The sequence below is a fragment of the Salvelinus alpinus genome, chromosome 29, assembly GCF_045679555.1.
Source record: "Salvelinus alpinus chromosome 29, SLU_Salpinus.1, whole genome shotgun sequence".
Taxonomy (NCBI): domain Eukaryota; kingdom Metazoa; phylum Chordata; class Actinopteri; order Salmoniformes; family Salmonidae; genus Salvelinus; species Salvelinus alpinus.
This window is the reverse complement of record NC_092114.1, coordinates 45,025,180-45,045,203: the sequence shown is the minus strand read 5'-3', so window position 1 is coordinate 45,045,203 and position 20,024 is coordinate 45,025,180. Positions and strand designations below refer to the sequence as shown.

General features: G+C 42.8%; 2 protein-coding genes across 2 annotated transcripts; both read left to right on the top strand.

Annotated features, from left to right (window-relative positions):
- The first annotated feature begins 257 nt into the window (after window positions 1-257).
- On the top strand, window positions 258-5,618 carry mrps21 (mitochondrial ribosomal protein S21). Its single transcript, XM_071374731.1, has 2 exons — window positions 258-407; window positions 5,002-5,618. The coding sequence occupies exons 1-2, from the start codon at window positions 325-327 to the stop codon at window positions 5,180-5,182; spliced, it is 264 nt and encodes an 87-aa protein (XP_071230832.1). The 5' UTR covers window positions 258-324; the 3' UTR covers window positions 5,183-5,618.
- A 6,974-nt stretch (window positions 5,619-12,592) lies between these two features.
- On the top strand, window positions 12,593-17,028 carry LOC139558815 (uncharacterized). The gene is made up of 5 exons (XM_071374282.1): window positions 12,593-12,834; window positions 13,779-14,140; window positions 14,256-14,410; window positions 14,526-14,670; window positions 14,795-17,028. Exons 2-5 carry the CDS (start codon window positions 13,781-13,783, stop codon window positions 15,200-15,202), a joined length of 1,068 nt encoding a protein of 355 aa, XP_071230383.1. The 5' UTR covers window positions 12,593-12,834; window positions 13,779-13,780; the 3' UTR covers window positions 15,203-17,028.
- Window positions 17,029-20,024: the final 2,996 nt, after the last annotated feature.

Here is a 20,024-nt window from a genome sequence, read left to right as displayed (position 1 = left end):
GTACCAACATATTGATATAGCTTTTATAAAACAGAGCTACCTGGTTGGTAGTAATTCAATATTTATTGACATGATTATGAAACATAGTGTAACGACCCTGGGTTTATAAGCGCGGAAATCGACTCTGCCGTTTTAGTTTGTCAAATCTAATCAAATGCATTTATATTGAGTGCACGACAAAAGTAAAGCTTAAGCACAGGATAGGATGTCGATGTAGCGCCATCTACTGTTGAATGCGATTTTCTGATTCCAATTTCATATTAGTGCGGAGCATAAGATTTTGTAGTCTTTTGCTTCCACCCGGACGACTGCATTAGTCACAACATGGCGAACCACCTTCGTTTTGTTGCTCGGACGGTGATGGTCAATGAGGGCAATATCGATGCAGCTTACAAGGCTCTAAATAGGTATCGTATTTCCACATGTATTTTTAAGTTACTGAGATAGCTAACGTTAGCTATTGTAAGTCAGCTTGTTATTTGAACATCGTCGTTCGAACATAGCTAACTTGATCAATGTCATTCCGACATGACTTCCGGTGTAGACAGAATCCATACGGTAAACGTTGAATTTGGCGATTTAAACCCAGGAAGCAGACATTCAACTTGCCGTTCGCCAGTTTTTCACGCTTAAATGTCAAAATCCATTCGGTAGGCTACTTACCAAAGGACGGACGATAGTTGCTCAGCGAAACTCTATTATTACGCCCGGTATGTAACGTTAAATACCAAAAAGCTCTAAATAAAAAGTTTCATGCAACCGAAAAAATGCATCTGGTGAAAGTGAAAATCGCCTTCTGCACCTCCAATAAAATCACAAATTACTGCCACGCACAGGTCCGCGGATCCAACAGCAGTAAAGGTAATTGATTGTATCGCCTAGAACAGTGTATGAACGTAATATAAATTGGTTTTCACCTGCGCTCAACGGAATGCAATAATATTTAATGTAAGATAGGTAGACAATAGGCTAGGTCTTTACAGAAATATTTATATATTTCTTAATTCAATTCTTTTACTTTTAGATTTGTGTGTATTGTTGTGAATTGTTAGATATTACTGCACTGTTGGAATTAGGACCACAAACATTTCGCCACACCCGCAATAACATCTGCTAAATATGTGTACGAGACCAATACAATTGGATTTAGGTATGTGGAGACACATTGTACAATATGAGGATGAAATTATAGTCCTAAAAAAGTTGATCAGTTTTACTGACTCGCCCAATGATGCGCAACTCACTCACCGGCGATGGCCGATGCGCTCGTGATAATAGCCTGTCTCTCTCGTTTTACTTAGTAAAAACAATGCTCTTCACTCAATAGGCCTATTTGGAAGTTGATACAATACATTGTCAAATGTATGTTATGTGGACACCCCTTCAAATTAGTGGAACACTCGTTGATGACAGGTGTATAAAATCGAGCACACAGCCATAGACAAACATTGGCACTAGAATGGCCTGTACTGAAGTGCTCAGTCAATTTCAAAGTGGCACCATCATAGGATGACACCTTTCCAACAAGTCAGTTCTCAGAAACGTCTAGGAGCAACAATGGCTCAGCCGCGAAGTGGTAAGCCACATAAGCTCACAGAAAGGGACCACCGTGTGCTGAAGCTTGTAGCGCATAAAAAATAATCTGTCCTTGGTTTCAACACTCACTATGGAGTCCCAAATGGCCTCTGGAAGCAACGTTAGCACAAGAACCGCTTGCCGGGAGCATCATGAAATTGGTTTTCATGGCCAAGCAGCCGCACAGAAGCCTAAGATCACTGTGCGCAATGCCAAGCATCGGCTAGAGTGGTTTAAAGCTCACCCCCATTGGACTCTGGAGCAGCGGAAACCTGTTCTCTGAATCACGCTTCACCATCTGGCAGTCCGGCAGCTGATTCTGGGTTTGGCAGATGCCAGGAGACCGCTACCTGCGCGAATACAAAGTGCCAACTGTAAAGTTTGGTGGAGGAGGAATAATGATCTGGGGATGTTCTTCATGGTTCGGGCTAGGCCCGTTAGTTCCAGTGAAGGGAAATCTTAACGCTGCAGCATGCAATGACATTCTAGACAATTCTGTGCTTCCAACTTTGTGGCAACAGTTTGGGGAAGGCCCTTCCTGTTTCAGCAAGGCAAAGCGAGGTCCATACAGAAATGGTTTGTCGAGATTGGTGTGGAAGAACTTGACTGACCTGCACAGAGCCCTGACCTCAACCCCATCGAATACCTTTGGGATGAATTGGAACGCTGACTGCGAAGCCAGGCCAAATCACCCAACATCAGTGCCTGACCTCACTAATGCTTGTGGCTGAATGGAAGCAAGTCCCTGCAGCAATGTTCCAACATCTAGTGGAAAGTCTACCCAGAAGAGTGGAGATTGTTCTAGCAGAAAAGGGGGGATCAACTCCATATTAATGAATTTGTAATGAGATGTTTGACGAGCAGGTGTCCACATACTTTTGCTTACGTAGTGTATTTGTTAGCCTACTGACAGATATTTGACTTTTCAGCAGGAGCCATTTTCTTTCCAATCTGTGTTTCCCCGCGATTGTGTGAAACCTGAATGTGACTCCCCCCGCCCTCCGTTTAATCTCCGAACTGCCTCTACGCTAGCCCAAAAGGAACACCTATGTGAGAATGCTATTCATTGACTACAGCTCAGCATTCAACACCATAGTGCCCTCAAAGTTCATCACTAAGCTAAGGACCCTGGGACTAAACACCTCCTTCTGCAACTGGTGGTAAGGGTAGGTAATAACACATCCGCCACACTGATCCTCAACACGGGGGCCCCTCAGGGGTGCGGCTCAGTCCCCTCCTGTACTCCCTGTTCACTCATGACTGCATGGCCAGGCATGACTCCAACAACATCATCAAGTTTGCCCATGACACAACAGTGGCAGGCCTGATCACCGACAACGATGAGACAGCCTATAGGGAGGAGGTCAGAGACCTGGCCGTGTGATGCCAGGACAACAACTTCTCCCTCAACAGGATCAAGACAAAGGAGATGATTGTGGACTACAGGAAAAGGAGTACCAAGCATGCCCCCATTCTCATTGACGGGGCTGTAGTGGAGCAGGTTGAGCGCTTCAAGTTCCTTGGCGTCCACATCACCAACCAACTAACATGGTCCAAGCACACCAAGACAGTCGTGAAAAGGACACGACAGTGCCTATTCCCCCTCAGGAGACTGAAAACATTTGGCATGGGTCCTCAGATCCTCAAAAGGTTCTAGAGCTGCAACATCAGGAGCATCCTGACTGGTTGCATCACTGCCTGGTATGGCAACTGCTCTGCCTCCGACCGCAAGGCACTACAGAGGGTAGTGCGTACGGCCCAGTACATCCCTGGGGCCAAGCTTCCTGCCATCCAGGACCTCTATACCAGGCGGTGTTAGAGGAAGGCCCTAAAAATTGTCAAAGACTCCAGCCACCCTAGTCATAGACTGTTCTCTCTGCTACCGCACGGCAAGCGGTACCTGAGTGCCAAGTCTAGGTCTAAGAGGCTTATTAACAGCTTCTACCCCTAAGCCATGAGACTACTGAACAGCTAATCAAAGGGCTACCCAGACCCCACTTACACTGCTGCTACTCTTTTTATTATCTGTGCATAGTTACTTTAACTCTACCTACAGGTACATATTACCTCTTATCTCGACTAACCGGTGCCCCCGCACATTGGCTCTGTACCGGTACCCCCTGTATATAGCCTTGCTATTGTTATTTTACTGCTGCTGTTTAATTAGTTGTTACTTGTATTTGACATTTTTTACTTAACACTTGTTTTTCTTAACTTCTTAAAGCATTGTTGGTTAAGGGCTTGTAAGTAAGCATTTCACTCTAAGGTCTACATCTGTTGTATTCTCTGCGTGTTACAAATTACATTTGATTTGATGCCGTTCACTGACAGATTTGCCCGACTGTAGGCATGCTTTGTGATTGGGCTACACACAATCCACAGCTAGGCAATTCAAAACAAAAAAAGCTATTGATTCTGTGGCTAAATGATAGGCCTACTCCTGCTGTAGTAGTCTGAACTGTTGAATTTGTTTCTGAACAGACAGCAGTAGTTCTATGACTTTGTTAAATGTATTTCAATTCATCAGGGGTCAATTCATCAGCACCTCCAGCACCCCGCTATGCTATAAGGAAATAAATGAAGTGCATAACTGGAGAGAGAAGAGTTGCAGGCTCATGTCTATCAGAGCAGAGAGAGGGAGCAATGTCATATAATGTGAATCTCATTCTAGTTCTGTGAGCGACACGGCCACGCGTTGGTCTGTAGGTAAAAATGTTGATTAAACAAACCCGTGCCGGCACAACACAAATAAAGTGTTGAATAACAGGCACTTTTTCACATTGTTTTTTTTTGCGGGCATGATAATTAGAGGAGGCAACTTGAATTAACTCTGATTGCTTTTATTAAAAATGTTACATTGCAAACAGTCCCAATAATTTTTCATGCCACGAGGTACCAGATTATGGCAAATGGGTTCTGGAACGAAACAGTCCAAAACTGAGCGGTACCAGATCCTGTTCTCAAATTAGCGAACTGAAGATTTAGCTTGCTACTGTGTTCACGATCACCAAATCAGTATCGCCCAAAATTGCTACCGTCGAGGAGGGGCTATTTTCTACTGCTTTCCCTCCCTTCCTGCTTGGTTGCCTACCTTTCCCTAAGACTCTCCATTCCCTCTTGCGTATTAGAAATTTTGATATTTTTTTTTAACCTAAAGCCCGCGGCTTTAACGTTCTGATACATTGTATTTTAAGACTAGTTAAGTCCCATGACAACGCCCTTATGTCTTGTTATCCGTGCATGATGCTGACTAAAAAAACAGACATTTGAGATGGATTCATATTTCCTACTACTCAGAGACATATTATACGCCTTTTAATAAGACGCATAATGGCTAACACGTCCTCATGTCAAAGAACACAACATTTTACGTGTAGGCCTGCTTCTAACCCATTTCTCTCTGCTCTCTCATTTTACACCCTTAAGAGTGCTGTCTGTGGATGGAATTATCGAAACGGTGAAACGAAAGCGCTACTATGAGAAGCCATGTCGGCGCAGGCAGCGAGAGAACTACGAGAACTGCAAGAGGATCTATCATTCTGAAATGGCCAGGAAGATCTCCTTCATCTCCCGGACGCAAAGACGAGACCCCTGGGTCGGCTCCTAGATGGAGGGCTATGTTCCGTCCGTGCGACGAGGACAGTTAGGAGTAAGAGCTCACTGAGTTAGCACTACCCAGCTGGAAGATGGAAGGGGAAAGAAAAGTCCTCTGAAGGGAACTTCAATAAACCGGATCCAACTAGATTTGTATTCCACAATCCAAAGGGTTAGGGTTAGTGGCTGACACTTTGAAAAATTGTTTATCATCGAAATGATGTCGTCTGTTTTGAATGGTAATTTTCCCTGTTCATTATAGCACAGTGTGCCAGAGGCGAGCATGTCTGTCTTGTTTGAGAAATGAAACCTTCATTCTTGTTTGAAACGAGACAGTAACTATTTACATGAAACTATTGTTAACATTTTAGACACAAAGCCAAATTAATGTTTCGCACCTGGATCAAAAGTTGTGGTAATACTGAAGTTAAATAAATTGTCTCACGGTGTACGTTTGTTTCTAGTACGTTTTGTTTCTGAGATTAAATGAACCAATTTTGCTTGCGCCCACCACTTATTTTTGTTAGTTTTGTGCCATATTGCACTATTTTGAGGTAAGCCATGTTCTATAAATGAAAACGTCCTTTATACAATGCTTTTTTAGAGTATTGTAAAAAAAGAATGGCATTTGTTTTGGGATGAACAAACAATTTATAGATTAGGTTGCAAATTGATAACAATATATTCATTTTAAAAGGAGAATTTGAACAACAGTGTAATTATGCATGACAGCAGGATATCAGTCTCCTAAGACATTGGCTTCATCCCAAATTGTACACTATTTCCTATATAGTGCACCCCTTAATGGTCCATTTAAGTCCATTCCTTGCCAGAGATGCATAAACTATGGACGGGTTGTCACATCCACTGGTTTCTCTAAATGGGGGCCCCCAATGTGAGCTCGTGCTCTAGCGCCCATAAAAGCAAAAGCACTTGCTGCCCTGCAGAGGTTGCTGGCCAGAGCAAATCGTCTTGGCATTGTGGAGTAGGGCAATAAATTATCTATGATGGATTTGCAAGTTTTTCGGTTGGCGGCTGACCTACCTCCAATAGAGAAGTGGCGGAAGTCAGAATCAATGATTTTGTTAAGCGGGCTATAGATAGACTATAATAAAAATCGTGGAGACTGTTTAAAAGGTAAATCTACAACATGTTGGCCACTCATTTCAAGCAATGTCTCATGATACACTTGTCTCAAGAAATTGCCTGAAATTCTGATATTCTTATTGTTTCAAATAAAATATTATTGGTTGCATACGCAGCGCCATTCGGGCACTTGATCTCAGTGCAAGAGGCGTCGCTACAGTCCCTGGTTCTAATCCAGGCTGAATCACATCCGGCCGTTATTGGGAGTCCCATAGGGCGGCGCACAATTGGCCCAAAGTCATCCGGGTTTGGCTGGGGTAGGCCGTCATTGTAAATAAGAATTTGTTCTTAAACTGACTTGCCTAGTTAAATAAAGGTTAAATAAATACAAATATGTTTTGCTTATGTTAACACAGGTGTAGCGAAATGCTTATGTTTGCAAATAAAAAACATTTCAAGAAAATAATTAACAAATATAAGAGTGAGCAATCTGAGTCCGGTATATAACTAGTGCCTTGATGAGGGGGAAAACTATTTAATCCATTTTAGAATAAGGCTGTAACGTAACAGAATGTGGAAAAAGTCAAGGGGTCTGAATACTTTCCGAAGGTACTGTATATGTGTATAGACATTATGGACAGTATATGAGTAGAAAAGGTGTGTACAGCAGTAATTATATAGGATGAGCCTTAACTAGAATACAGTATATGCATATGAAGTGGGTAAAACGGTGTGTAAAATTATATTGTAGTAACCAGTGGTCAATAACTTTGTACATACAGCAGCAGTCTCGAAGGTGAAGGGTTGAGTATCGGGTGTTGGCCAGCTAGTAACAGGGACTAAATTCAAGGAAGGGTACTGGGCGGAGGCCAGCTAGTGGTGACTATTTAACAGTCTGGTGGCCTGGAGATAGAAGCTGTTTTTCAGTCTCTCTGTCCCAGCGTTGATGCACCTGTACTGTCTCTGCCTCATAGATAGTGGGGTGAACAGGCAGACACTAGGCCCTCAAAAACCTGCAGACACTAGGCCCTCAATGGAATGAGTTTGACACCCCTGGTCTAGGGTGTTGGGTAAGGTGGATGTGATATGATCCTTAACTAGCCTCTCAAAATACTCCATGATGACAGAAGTGAGTGTTACAGGGCGAGACGATAGTCATTTAGTGCCGTTACCTTCACTTTCTTGGGTACAGGGACAACGGTGTACATCTTGAAGCAAGTGGGGACAACAGACTGGGATAGAGAGAGATTGAATATGTCTGTAAACACTCCATAAGAACATTGTGGAAGGACCTCCAAATATAATTAGGCCTGTTCATTTCTGGATCAGATGATATGTTTTAGGAATGGTTGGGTCATCACAAAAATGTAAATGGCTATTATAGGGTATAATTTATCTACACCAATGGTAGCCAAACTTTCTATAGTCCCTACCCCTTCAAACATTCAACCTCCAGCTGCGTACCCCCTCTAGCACCAGGGTCAGCGCACTCTCAAATGTTGTTGTTTTGACATCATTGTAAGCCTGCCACACACATACTATAAGATACATTTGTTAAACATAAGAATGAGTGTTTTTGTCACAACCCAGCTCATGGGAAGTGACAAAGAGCTCTTACAGGACCAGGGTACAAATAATAATATAATAATAATCCATAATTTCTCTTTATTTAGCCATCTTACATATTAAACGTTATTTGTTCATCAGAAATTGTGAATAACTAAGGCCTCCCGGGTGGCGCAGTGGTCTAGGGCACTGCATCGCAGTGCTAGCTGCGCCACCAGAGTCTCTGCGTTCGCGCCCAGGCTCTGTCGCAGCCGGCCGCGACCGGGAGGTCCGTGGGGCGATGCACAATTGGCCTAGCGTCGGTTTGGCCGGTAGGGATATCCTTGTCTCATCGCGCTCCAGCGACTCCTGTGGGGGGCCGGGCGCAGTGCGCGCTAACCAAGGGGGCCAGGTGCACGGCGTTTCCTCCGACACATTGGTGCGGCTGGCTTCCGGGTTGGAGGCGCGCTGTGTTAAGAAGCAGTGCGGCTTGGTTGGGTTGTGCTTCGGAGGACGCATGGCTTTCGACCTTCGTCTCTCCCGAGCCCGTACGGGAGTTGTAGCGATGAGACAAGATAGTAATTACTAGCGATTGGATACCACGAAAATTGGGGAGAAAAGGGGATAGAAAAATTTTTTTTAAGAAAAAAAGAGAAAAAGAAATTGTGAATAACTCACCACAGGTTAATGAGAAGGGTGTGCTTGAAAGGATGTTGGGTTGTATTGGAGAGAGTCTCAGTCTTAAATCATTTTCCACACACAAGTCTGTGCCTATATTTAGTTTTCATGCTAGCGAGGGCCGAGAATCCACTCTCACATAGGTACGAGGTTGTCTCTGTGTCTTATCAGCACGATTTGCCAAGGCAGGATACTCTGAGCACAGCCCAATCCAGAAATCTGGCAGTGGCTTCTGATTAAGTGGACTGGAGGCAGGGCATGAAAGGGATAACGAATCCAGTTGTTTGTGTCGTCTGTTTTGGGAAAGAACCTGCGTAATTGCGCACCCAGCTCACTCAGGTGCTTCGCTATATCACATTTGACATTGTCTGTAAGCTTGAGTTCATTTGCACACAAAAAAATCCTACAATGATGGAAAGACCTGTGTGTTGTCCTTGTTAATGCAGACAGGAAAGAGCTCCAACTTCTTAATCATGGCCTCAATTTTGTCCTGCACATTGAATATAGTTGCGGAGTCCCTGTAATCCTAGATTCAGATTATTCAGGCGAGAAAAAACATCACCCAGATAGGCCAGTCGTGTGAGAAACTGGTCATCATGCAAGCGGTCAGACAAGTGAGAATTATGGTCAGTAAAGAACTTTAAGCTCGTCTCTCAACTTTAAAAAACGTGTCAATACGTTGCCCCTTGATAACCAGTGCACTTCTGTATGTTGTAAAGTGTTACATGGTCGCTGCCCATATCATTGCATAATGCAGAAAATACACGAGAGTTCAGGGGCCTTGCTTTAACAAAGTTAACCATTTTCACTGTAGTGTCCAAAACGTCTTTCAAGCTGTCAGGCATTCCCTTGGCAGCAAGAGCCTCTCGTGAATCCTGCAGTGTACCCAAGTGGCGTCGGGAGCAACTGCTTGCACGCGCAATACCACTCCACTATGTCTCCCTGTCATGGCTTTTGCGCCATCAGTACAGATAGCAATACCACTTGACCACCAAAGTCTGTTTGATGTCACAAAGCTGTCCAGTACTTTAAAAATATCCTCTCATGTTGTCCTGGTTTCCAGTGGTTTGCAGAAGAGGATGTCTTCCTTAATTGACCGTCCATAAACGTAACGGACATATACTAGGAGCTGTGCCAGGCCCGCCACTTCTGACTCATCCAGCTGTAACGCATATAATTCACTGGCTTGTATGCGAATAAGTCCTCCACAATAGTATGGGAATTGCCTGTCCTAGCCACTCTGTAGCTCACCATATAAGACGCTTCTAGCCCCTTCTTATTAATGGTATCTGTTGCTTTTATACATGTCTTACTACTCAAAAGTCGTCTTTATTTTGCTAAACAAAACTGCTGTGGCTTATTTTTCAAATTGTCATGTTTAGTTTCTAAATGTCATGTTTCGTTTCTAATTGTCTGCGCAAGAGAGAAGGTTTCCCGTGAGAGAGTAACGGTTAATGTGATTGGATGCTAATTATTTGACTAGGCTACCTGTATTTGACATTGTGTTGTTATTTCGCTGAATACTAGATGGTTGAATTTTATTTTTGGCAGTGAAACGAGGCTACCAAATGTACGTATAGCCCGTTGGAAATATAAATGTACTGTTTGAAAATGTGAAGAAAAAAAAGATATATATTTAAATGTGAATCATATTTTTATTTGGCGTACCCCTGACTGCGTTGTGTGTACTTGGGAATATCTGATCTACACTAATTAAAGGTGCACTATGCAAAAATCACTCATATCCTTCTTGCTAAAATTCTAATAGTTTTCCTAATTTCAGTTTGTGACAAAACAAGCAAGCAGAGTGTAGAGAATCATTGTACCGTCTAAACCGCTGTGAAATATATTTTCCTTAACAAAAAATATTGTATTTTCAGCTGTTTGAAGCTGGTGTACAAAACAGAAAGTAATAGACACAAAAACGAAACTTAAGAACGGGGAGCACAGAAAAAGAAGCACATCGAACAGATCTACAGTTTCTTAGACTTGCTTTCAACGAGAATGACATATAACTAAAATGTCTATGTGAATTTGGTTGGGTTGTCCAAAACATTACATATTGCAGCTTTAACAAAGATACACTAAATGGGGAGTAAACATGCATGGTAGTTTTGGACAAATCCAGAATATGCATGCCTACCCCACAGGAACAAAATGTTAACTATCTACTAAATTCAGCAAAAAAAGAAACATCCCTTTTTCAGGACCCTGTCTTTCAAAGATAATTTGTAGAAATCCAAGTAACTTCACAGATCTTCATTGTAAAGGGTTTAAACACTGTTTCCCATGATTGTTCAATGAACCACAAATAATTAATGAACATGCACCTGTGGAACGGTTGTTAAGACACTAACAACTTACAGACGGTAGGCAATTAAGGTCAAAGTTAGGAAAACTTAGGACACTAAAGAGGCCTTTCTACTGACTGAAAAACACCAAAAGAAAGATGTCTCTGCTCATCTGCGTGAACGTGCCTTAGGCATGCATGCTGCAAAGAGGCATGAGGACTGCAGATGTGGCCAGGGTAATAAATTGCAATGTCTGTACTAATGAGACTCCTAAGACAGCCCTACAGGGAGACAGGACGGACTGCTGATCATCCTCGCAGTGGCAGGCCACGTGTAACAACACCTGCACAGGATCGGTACATACGAAAGTCACACCTGTGGGACAGGTACAGGATGGCAACAACATCTGCCCGAGTTACACTAGGAACGCACAATCCCTCCATCAGTGCTCAGACTGTCCGCAATAGGCTGAGAGAGGCTAGACTGAAGGCTTGTAGCCCTGTTGTAAGGCAGGTCCTCACCAGACATCACTGGCAACAACGTCGCCTATGGGCACAAACCCACCGTCGCTGGACCAGACAGGAAAGGCAAAAAGAGCTCTTCACTGACGAGTCGCGGTTTTGTCTCACCAGGGATGATGGTCGGATTCACGTTTATCGTCGAAGGAATGAGCGTTACACCGAGGCCTGTACTCTGGAGCGGGATCGATTTGTAGGTGGAGGGTCCGTCGTGGTCTGGGGCGGTGTGTCACAGCATCATGGGACTGAGCTTGTTGTCATCGCAGGCAATCTCAACACTGTGCGTTACAGGGAAGACATCCTCCTCCCTCATGTGGTACCCTTCCTGCAGGCTCATCCTGACATGACCCTCCAGCATGACAATGCCACCAGCCATACTGCTCGTTCTGTGCGTAATTTCCTGCAAGACAGGAATGTCAGTGTTCTGCCATGGCCAGCGAAGAGCCCGGATCTCAATCCTATTCAGCACGTCTGGGACCTGTTTGATCGGAGGGTGAGGGAACTTGTCCGGAAACTTGCAGGTGCCTTGGTGGAAGAGTGGGGTAACATCTCACAGCAAGAATTGGCAAATCTGGTCCAGTCCATGAGGAGATGCACTGCAGTACTTAATGCAGCTGGTGGCCACACCAGATACTGACTGTTACTTTTGATTTTAACCCCCCCCCCCCCCCCCCCCCTTTGTTCAGGGACACATAATTCAATTTATGTTAGTCACATGTCTGTGGAACTTGTTAAGTTTCTGTCTCAGTTGTTGAATCTTGTTATGTTCATACAAATATTTACAAGTGTTAAGTTTGCTGAAAATAAACACACTTGACAGTGAGAGGACATTTATTTTTTTGCTGAGTTTAGTTGGTAGCCACTCTAACTCGGCCATTATCCAATTATGAATTGCCCCAGCTCTGGTGCGTCATCATCAGGCTGATCCATAGCTGATGACATCAGTTGTTGTCCAGTGTTCTACACGTGGAGTCTGAAACCGTAAGTACCATCTAATCACTAGCCTTACATTATGATAATGAAGGACAGGACACCTCAGTCACACTATATAAACCGTGTGGTTACTGCCTCGTGTTTTCCCTTGCTGACTATACAGCCACAGCCTTCCACACGTCTGACACGTGCAGTGAGAGAAAAGCGTGACAAGTAAGTTACTGGCCAATCAGTATTTATGTAGTCACTGAGTGGTTATATTCTCAACCAATGAGAGCGTTTTTGTACCAAGTGCTAACCAATCGTGGCCGTGCACACAGTTCAGCACGTGTAGCGCATGGTAGCAATTCACATGTTGCCCCTCGCTGTACTGAGGACTGAAAGGTAAACGGAATTTGAAAGGAGGAAAAGGAGGAAACAGTACTGAGACGTTGAGAATAGAGGACTCTAACAACTATAGCGCGCAATCAACATCAGTGTTTGTCATATATATATATATTTTTAAATAAGATCTTGTCAGAATTGTAATAGGAGAAGGAAATAGCAAATATTCAACTAGTTATCCATTTGACTGTTTTATTTTATTGTCTTGATATCGGCTTCATCCTAAAAAGGTAAGAGATATATCGGCTATAGCCTACTGTGCCTTATGTTTTTCTTTAGAGTTTTTTTCCCCTAGTCCTATTTTAACTCGATTTGAACTGTCAAATGTGCACTGTTGGTTACAATAATTAAGCAAATAGTAAAATAATTATTGGTTGTGCCTGAAGTATGCGCTGGTTCAGGATCAGCTTTCCCAGCTCCAGCCCGAACCTTCCTTTGGTTAACGCCTCAAACCAACCTGGAATCAGTTTATGGCATTAGTTATCTCAATGTATGTCATCTATATATTATTTAAGAACTTTAATACAGTATAGACTAATTTAAAGAAAAGGCATAGGGGATTTATGAGAAGCGTTCAATGAACATTGACAACTTTATAATGCGTGAAACAATGTAGTGTAATGCAGCCTCTGGCCTTTTGTTTCAGGATAGTCAATTAGTTTGATGTTAAAATGGTCAGATGTTTGAAATGTAACTAATAGCTGACATAAAATCCTAGAGCGATACAGCCAAATCCCACTGGACAGGGTGCGTCACACCCCCACACAGCACACGATCACATGTATAGATAGCAACGCAACAGCTCGTGGAGTTTGAACCAATATCAGTGACTAACAGCATTCCTTCTTGAATATTTATTAGGGGACACACCTACTAGTATTCTGGAACGTGATGTGAAACTCATGCATTTGCGTTGTTATTGTTTTTTATTTGTTATTGTTTTTTTATCGATCGTTTTTTCATTTAAATTGTGATATAGGTATGTCTATGACTATGTCATTTTGTTAAAGGGGTGTTTTACGACATTACTACATGCCGGACTTGTTGTAATGCCTAGGTCACCATTAACTCTACATCAGTTACTCTGAGGTATGTCTAATTGTAATATCCATTGGGACTGACCTGGTCTGTTCTCTCTCTCTCTCTCTCTCTCTCTCTCTCTCTCTCTCTCCAGGGATGCATTTGTTGAGCATGTCCACCAAGTGGCCGTCCTACGACTCCCGCTCCTCCACCCCCAGCTTCCTCCTCAGCGAGAGCGACGCGACGGAGGACGAGGCAGACATTGATGTCTTCACCTCCGAAAGCGAGGGAGATAGCTCAGGGGGTGGCAAGACCTGCTCAGTACCCTTCTCCCTGGCCGGGGGTGGCGAGGCAGCCCCTAGGTTACACTGGTCCATGGCTGGGAGTGGACAAGCGGAATGCTTTCCCCACACCACCATCTACCCATCCATGGTGGCTTCCTCTTGCAGTGCTGCATTCTACACAAAGGAAAGCACAGAGGAGACCACGCAAGGAGACCTGGCCTTTGCTCAGAAAGTGAGTTTTGTTTATTTAAAGACTGATTTAAACATACTTTGTTACTGATTTTCTCACCCAGGGACATTGTCAGACAGTAGATGTTGATGTTTTCTGTTTCCCTTCTCTCTCCTAGTGTTCAGAGCTACAAAAGTTTATCAGACCCCTGTTGGAGCTTCTGAATGGACTCAAGACGGGGAGATTTGAGAGAGGACTTAACAGTTTCCAGTCGAGCGTTGCCATCGACAGACTACAGAGGATCCTGGGTATTCTTCAGAAACCTGACATGGGGTAAGCAAACCATCTTGTGTATAGTTAGCAGTAACTTATGGTGTAGTCACACATTTACTTTAAGTGTTTCATGTCGTAACATGTTATTAATGACAGTACTCCTCTTTTTCCACAGAGAGAAATTCCTCCGCACCCTCCTGCAGGTAGAGATGATGCTGAAGATGTGGTTCCCCCATGTGACCCCTGTCGCTGCCACCCAGAACCCCACACCCAGTCTTCCGCCACGATGGCACCAAAATCAGCTGTGTATGCCAGTCAAAGTGGGTCTCTTACTGCTCTAGCTATCACTGTTTAATATGTAATTGTCATAATGATTCCCACAGCAATCTATAATATGTAAGACTTGTATCTAATTTATGTTTTTCTTCACTCTTGCTCCATCAGAAGCGCAAGCTTAGCTGGTTGGACTCTGATTTCCCCAGTGCCGCCCCACCCACCTGCAAGCGCCTGCAGCGTGAGGACAACTACCAGGAAGTGACCTCACAAGACTTTAGCCTTTTGAACACAGACACTTATAGCCCGTCATGTCTGACTGTCAGCAGGAGAAGAAAGGGAAATAAGAGGCTTGACATTTCACCTTGCTCTGCATGTGGTAGCCCAGCCACACAAGACAGCCGTGTCTCCTCAACCCATCTGGTGTTTCACTCACATCAGTTCTCCCTCCATGAACATCAGCCACGGAGATGCCACAGCGGGCCTGGCACAGTGAAGACACAGACCAATATTACATCAGTGGGAATCCAAAGGAGGAGTCAATCTATCCCCACATTACTAAGGTCTATGAAACAATAGCCGGAGTAGAAGCACAGACACATAAAAGTGGACATAAAACTGAACTCTGAACTCATTGCACCTTTTAACCATCTTTCATTTTTCATTTTTTTTACTGAAATTTACCTGGGAATATTTTTTATGGTTGATGTGATAAAGCAGTGTTTAGTATTAAATACATAAAATATATATACTGTTACATTTTTATTTTATTTTAGACGAATAAAGGATTGATGGAATACCTCTAACCTAACATCAACTCACAGTTATGAGTAGTATTAATAGTAGTACATCTTAAAACATGGACAATACAATGAAAAACAATACAAGAACCTGGTAATCCTTTAGCTGATGCAGCACAGTGAAAAAAGGCAGCTGAGTGTATAAGGCTTGCTATACCACCTCATTGATTGTAAACCATAGCATACAACTGGCACTAAACCACTCCCAACCAGTGGCAACAAAACCATGTATTTATTACACAGTTTAATGTAACTATTGACTAAATCCACCTCAGTGTGAATACTAACTACCACAGTAGCATACAACTGGAACGAAGGCAACCATTAAGAACTACAAAAGAGGAGAAATAACAACTATGTTAGATTTATTGTATTTCTCATAAAATGGGTCTGTTCTAGAAGAACCTGGATGCAGACTAGAGCCAGGGATTCCCTATTACATTCTAATTTGCTTTATAACTTTCTTTATTTGACAGTATACATTTATCATCCTTTACTTTTTGATACATTTGATATCAGGTTTATTCTTCTACGGTGTGAAAAGAAAAATATTTTGAGGAATATGTCACTGCCCAAAAATGATTTGCACATGAGTATTTTACTTTCGATAACAAAGGACATTCCACCTTATTGATAAATGTTACTATTGTGATGACGCCAAACACCTCATTTTTTTTTATCTTCTAGGAAGGTTTCTATTGGATTGGGAGAAAATCCATAAAAAGTATTTCATTAGGCCATTTGGGTATTTGAACCACAATGTTTTTGCTGAGCAAATATCATTCATGTCGAAATGCCACTTTATCCCTGGCCACTTTCAGAGAGTCGCTCTTGAGTTGTAACTACCTCGATTGGAGTAGGCAGGAAACCAAGAATAACTAGGTACTGACTTGATCTGCCAACTTAAAGAAGATTTCTGGATAAAAACGAATACAGACAACTGAAGCTGGTAGTATGTGTTATTGTTCCTTACCGTGCCAGGGAAGGCCCAGGTCGTTGGACAGCATAGGAGAGAGATCACTGCGGTTGTAAATACAGGTAACTGTGTTGAGGCAATGCACAACCCTTCCTAAAAACTGGTCATACATCAGCCAATTGTGGAGTTGTTTATTTAGATATTTCCCTTGAGGAAATACTGCAATTTCATGTGATGTTTTTGGTGTATGTAGCCTAATGCTCCTGCTTAATTAATAGTGTCCCGTGTGGCTCAGTTGGTAGAGCATGGTGCTTGCAACACCTGGAGAAGCGTGTCTGTTAAATGACTAAAGTGTAACATTAAAAAAATCGAAAATAAAATGTACATTTCCACATAAATAGGGCCTATGTTTTGGACATTTTCTCTGTTTATCAAAAGAGGACAAATGGTTAGGCTGAGAAGGATACTTCGCTGTTTTATGTTATCTTCCTTTGCTTCCTTTCTTCCTACCTTTAACCCAACACCCTCCATCACATTTTTGGGTTGGACATAATATAATTGTTTTTTGGTTACACACAATGTAATTGTGCATAATATTTTATATATAATTGTTTGAGACCTACATTGTTTTTGATGAATTGCACCCTTTATGCTCAAATAAAGTAACGTGTTGGTTCATCAGAACTTGACGTCTGACACATACATTCAAATGATTTCCCTGAACATCTGAGCTGATGTAGAATTGACTGTGGCCCTGCTAAATGAGAGTTCAGGTAGGCCTCCGTGCTACAGCAAGAAAGTAGAAGGGGTGCTCGACAACAATGACAAAAATCCAACAAAATAGCCTACCAAGAAAAACTTCCAAAAGGACTACCGGTAATCTGAGGCAGGAAGGAGTTGGAGTACTCAACGAAAAATGCAGAGATACATTTCTTATTTACTGAAGCTTTATTCCATTGTTAGGATGAGTACAGGTGACTGATGTCAAGCTGCCAGTCACCTGTACTCGTCCTACTTCTTTCAGAGGAAGACATCAGTTTGGCGTCGAAACGTCAGTCACCTGTACTCATCTCAACGATGGATTAAAGGGGCAATCTGCAGATGCTATATTTATTTGGGGATTTATAAATTAATGATATATACCCATTGATTCTTGAAGAATGTAACTTTTAAATGCCTCATGGGCTTCACACCCTGTCAGAACCTAAAATATAAGCTTGTTTTAATCCAATGTTTACTCTACTGTTTACTCCAATGTTTGTACTCCAGTATATTACTCCAGTATATTGTTTCAACTGTGGATAGGCCATTTAAAGCCTGAGAAAATCTACAGTATCCAGCTGCAGTCCTGCAGCATGGCCTGTCACTAAAAGTGGCCTTTCACTAAAACCCTATACTATTAACTAGCTACTTTTCCTTTCCTAGTTCTCTTTCTTCCTTTCCCTTCCTAGCTCCTTTCCTCCTATCCTTTCTGACCTTCCATTCCTCCTTTCCTCACTCCCTTTCTGACCTTCCATTCCTCCTTTCCTCACTCCCTTTCCTCCTCTCATAGCTATATTTCCTTTCCTCCTTTCATAGCTTACTTTCCTATGTCCCTTTTTCTTTCCTCTTCTCCTAGCCCCCTTTCATATTTTCTTTCCTACTTTCATTTCCTAGTCTCCTTTCCTAGCTCCGTTTCCTCATTCCTTTCCTAGCTCACTTTCCTTTCCTTGTTTTCTAGGTCCCTTACCTTAACTCCTTTCCTAGCTTCCCTTCCTCCTTTTCTAACTCCTTTCCTAGCTTTTTGATTTGATTTTAAACACAATACAACCACACATGTGGATACAGTACAATGCCATTAAAATCATTGACCATGACACAAAAACAATTATTATCCATTGTGGAAAGAAGGAAAAGACACTAAGAAAAGGAGGAAAGGAAGATAGGAAAGGAGGAAATTAAGCTAGGATAGGCAGAAAGGAAAGGAGGAAAGGGAGCTAGGAATGCCAAGAAGGGGAGGAAAGGAAGCTAGGAAGGAAGGAAAGGAAGATTGGAGCTAGGAAAGGATGGGAGGAAAGCAAATGAGGGGAGGAAAATAAGGAAAGGGAGCTAGGAAAGGAGGAAAGGAAAGGGAGATTTAGCAAAGATTATAGCCTTTTCTCATTTGCGCAACAGTCTGTCCTCCACTCTCTCCTCGGTCGGTTGTGGGCCTCCTGGAGGTCAGGCCTCCCCCTGATAGAATATGAACATGTCGGTTGGGGGCCCCTCCAGATTGCATATGGCAAAATGTGTATAATAGCTTGAGATTAGCTACAAAACTGTACATTTTTCTGTCTGCCCGCGGCAAATGTGTAGAATTGCATGAAGTTAGCTGTTTTCCGGGTGGTGGGGCCTCCTGAAGGTAGATTCCCTGCGGCCTGTGTGCGGTTTTAGTGACACGCAATGATGAGCTGGAGGACTGCAGCTATTTAGCCACAGGGTGGCGCTACATTCACATTAGTCCGTTTTTAGTTTTCTAGTAACGACCAACCAACTATATAATAAGACAGAAACTCAATAAACGTCTTTGTTGCTCAAATTGTTGAAATAAAACCAAGGACAGAATAAATACTATCGTTAGCAAATACAGTAATAACTTAATGTACTGTTAAAACAATAGCAACTGATTTATGCATACAGCCAGCGCGGCACCATACTTTTTATAACGAAGATAGACCAGACCCTGTCGTTGGAGGGGCACAAGGTCTGAGCAAGCGAATCGAGGAATCCGGGTGGAAGAGAGCGCGCTTGTTTGAAATGGAAAAACGTTGCGGTTGCAATTGATAAAGAAGAACATCAAGACGAAGCAGCTGCTTCCGAGGGGTTCGTGCTGATTGTACGGAGACTGTGACAGCCGGTTAAATGGCATCCCTTGACAAGGCAAGAAAATGTACACTACCGTTTCAAGTCAGTACTAATTCAAGGGTTTTAATTTATTTTTACTATTTTCTACATTGAGCAATGGACATTAGACCGGTGAAAATGTGTACTTTGGTCTGGAGTCCAAATTTTCGATTTTTGGTTCCAACCGCGGTCTTTGTGAGACGCAGTGTAGGTAAACGGAGGACCTCCGCATGTCTATTTCCCACGTAAAGCATGAAGGAGGAGGTGTTATGGTGTGGGGGTGCTTTGCTGGTGACACTGTCTGTTATTTATTTAGAATTCAAGGCACACTTAACCAGCATGGCTACCACAGCATTCTGCAGGGATATGCCATCCCATCTGGTTTGGGCTTAGTGGGACGAACATTTGTTTTTCAACAGGACAATGACCCAAACACACCTCCAGGCTCTGTAAGGGCTATTTTACCAAGAAGGAGAGTGCTGCATCAGATGACCTGGCCTCCACAATCGCCCGACCTCAACCAAGTTGAGATGGTTTGGGATGAGTTGGCCCGCAGAGTGAAGGAAAATCAGCCAACAAGTGCTCAGCATATGTGGGAACGCCATCAAGACTGTTGGAAAAGCATTCCAGGTGAAGCTGGTTGAGAGAATGCCAAGACTGTGCAAAGCTGTCATCAAGGTAAAGGGTGGCTATTTGAAAAATCTGAAATATAAAACATATTTTGATTTGTTTAACACGTTTTTGGTTTCTACATGAGTCCATATGTGTTATTTCATAGTTTTGATGTCTTCACTATTATTCTACAATGTAGAATATAGTAAAA

Bases quoted from the DNA above. Each gene is read 5' to 3' on its own strand.
- mrps21 (XM_071374731.1), top strand. From the start codon at position 325: ATGGCGAACCACCTTCGTTTTGTTGCTCGGACGGTGATGGTCAATGAG. The intron at 408-5,001 runs GTATCGTATTTC...TACACCCTTAAG, and splicing joins GCTTACAAGGCTCTAAATAG to AGTGCTGTCTGTGGATGGAA.
- LOC139558815 (XM_071374282.1), top strand. From the start codon at position 13,781: ATGCATTTGTTGAGCATGTCCACCAAGTGGCCGTCCTACGACTCCCGC. The intron at 14,141-14,255 runs GTGAGTTTTGTT...TCTCTCTCCTAG, and splicing joins ACCTGGCCTTTGCTCAGAAA to TGTTCAGAGCTACAAAAGTT. The intron at 14,671-14,794 runs GTGGGTCTCTTA...TTGCTCCATCAG, and splicing joins AGCTGTGTATGCCAGTCAAA to AAGCGCAAGCTTAGCTGGTT.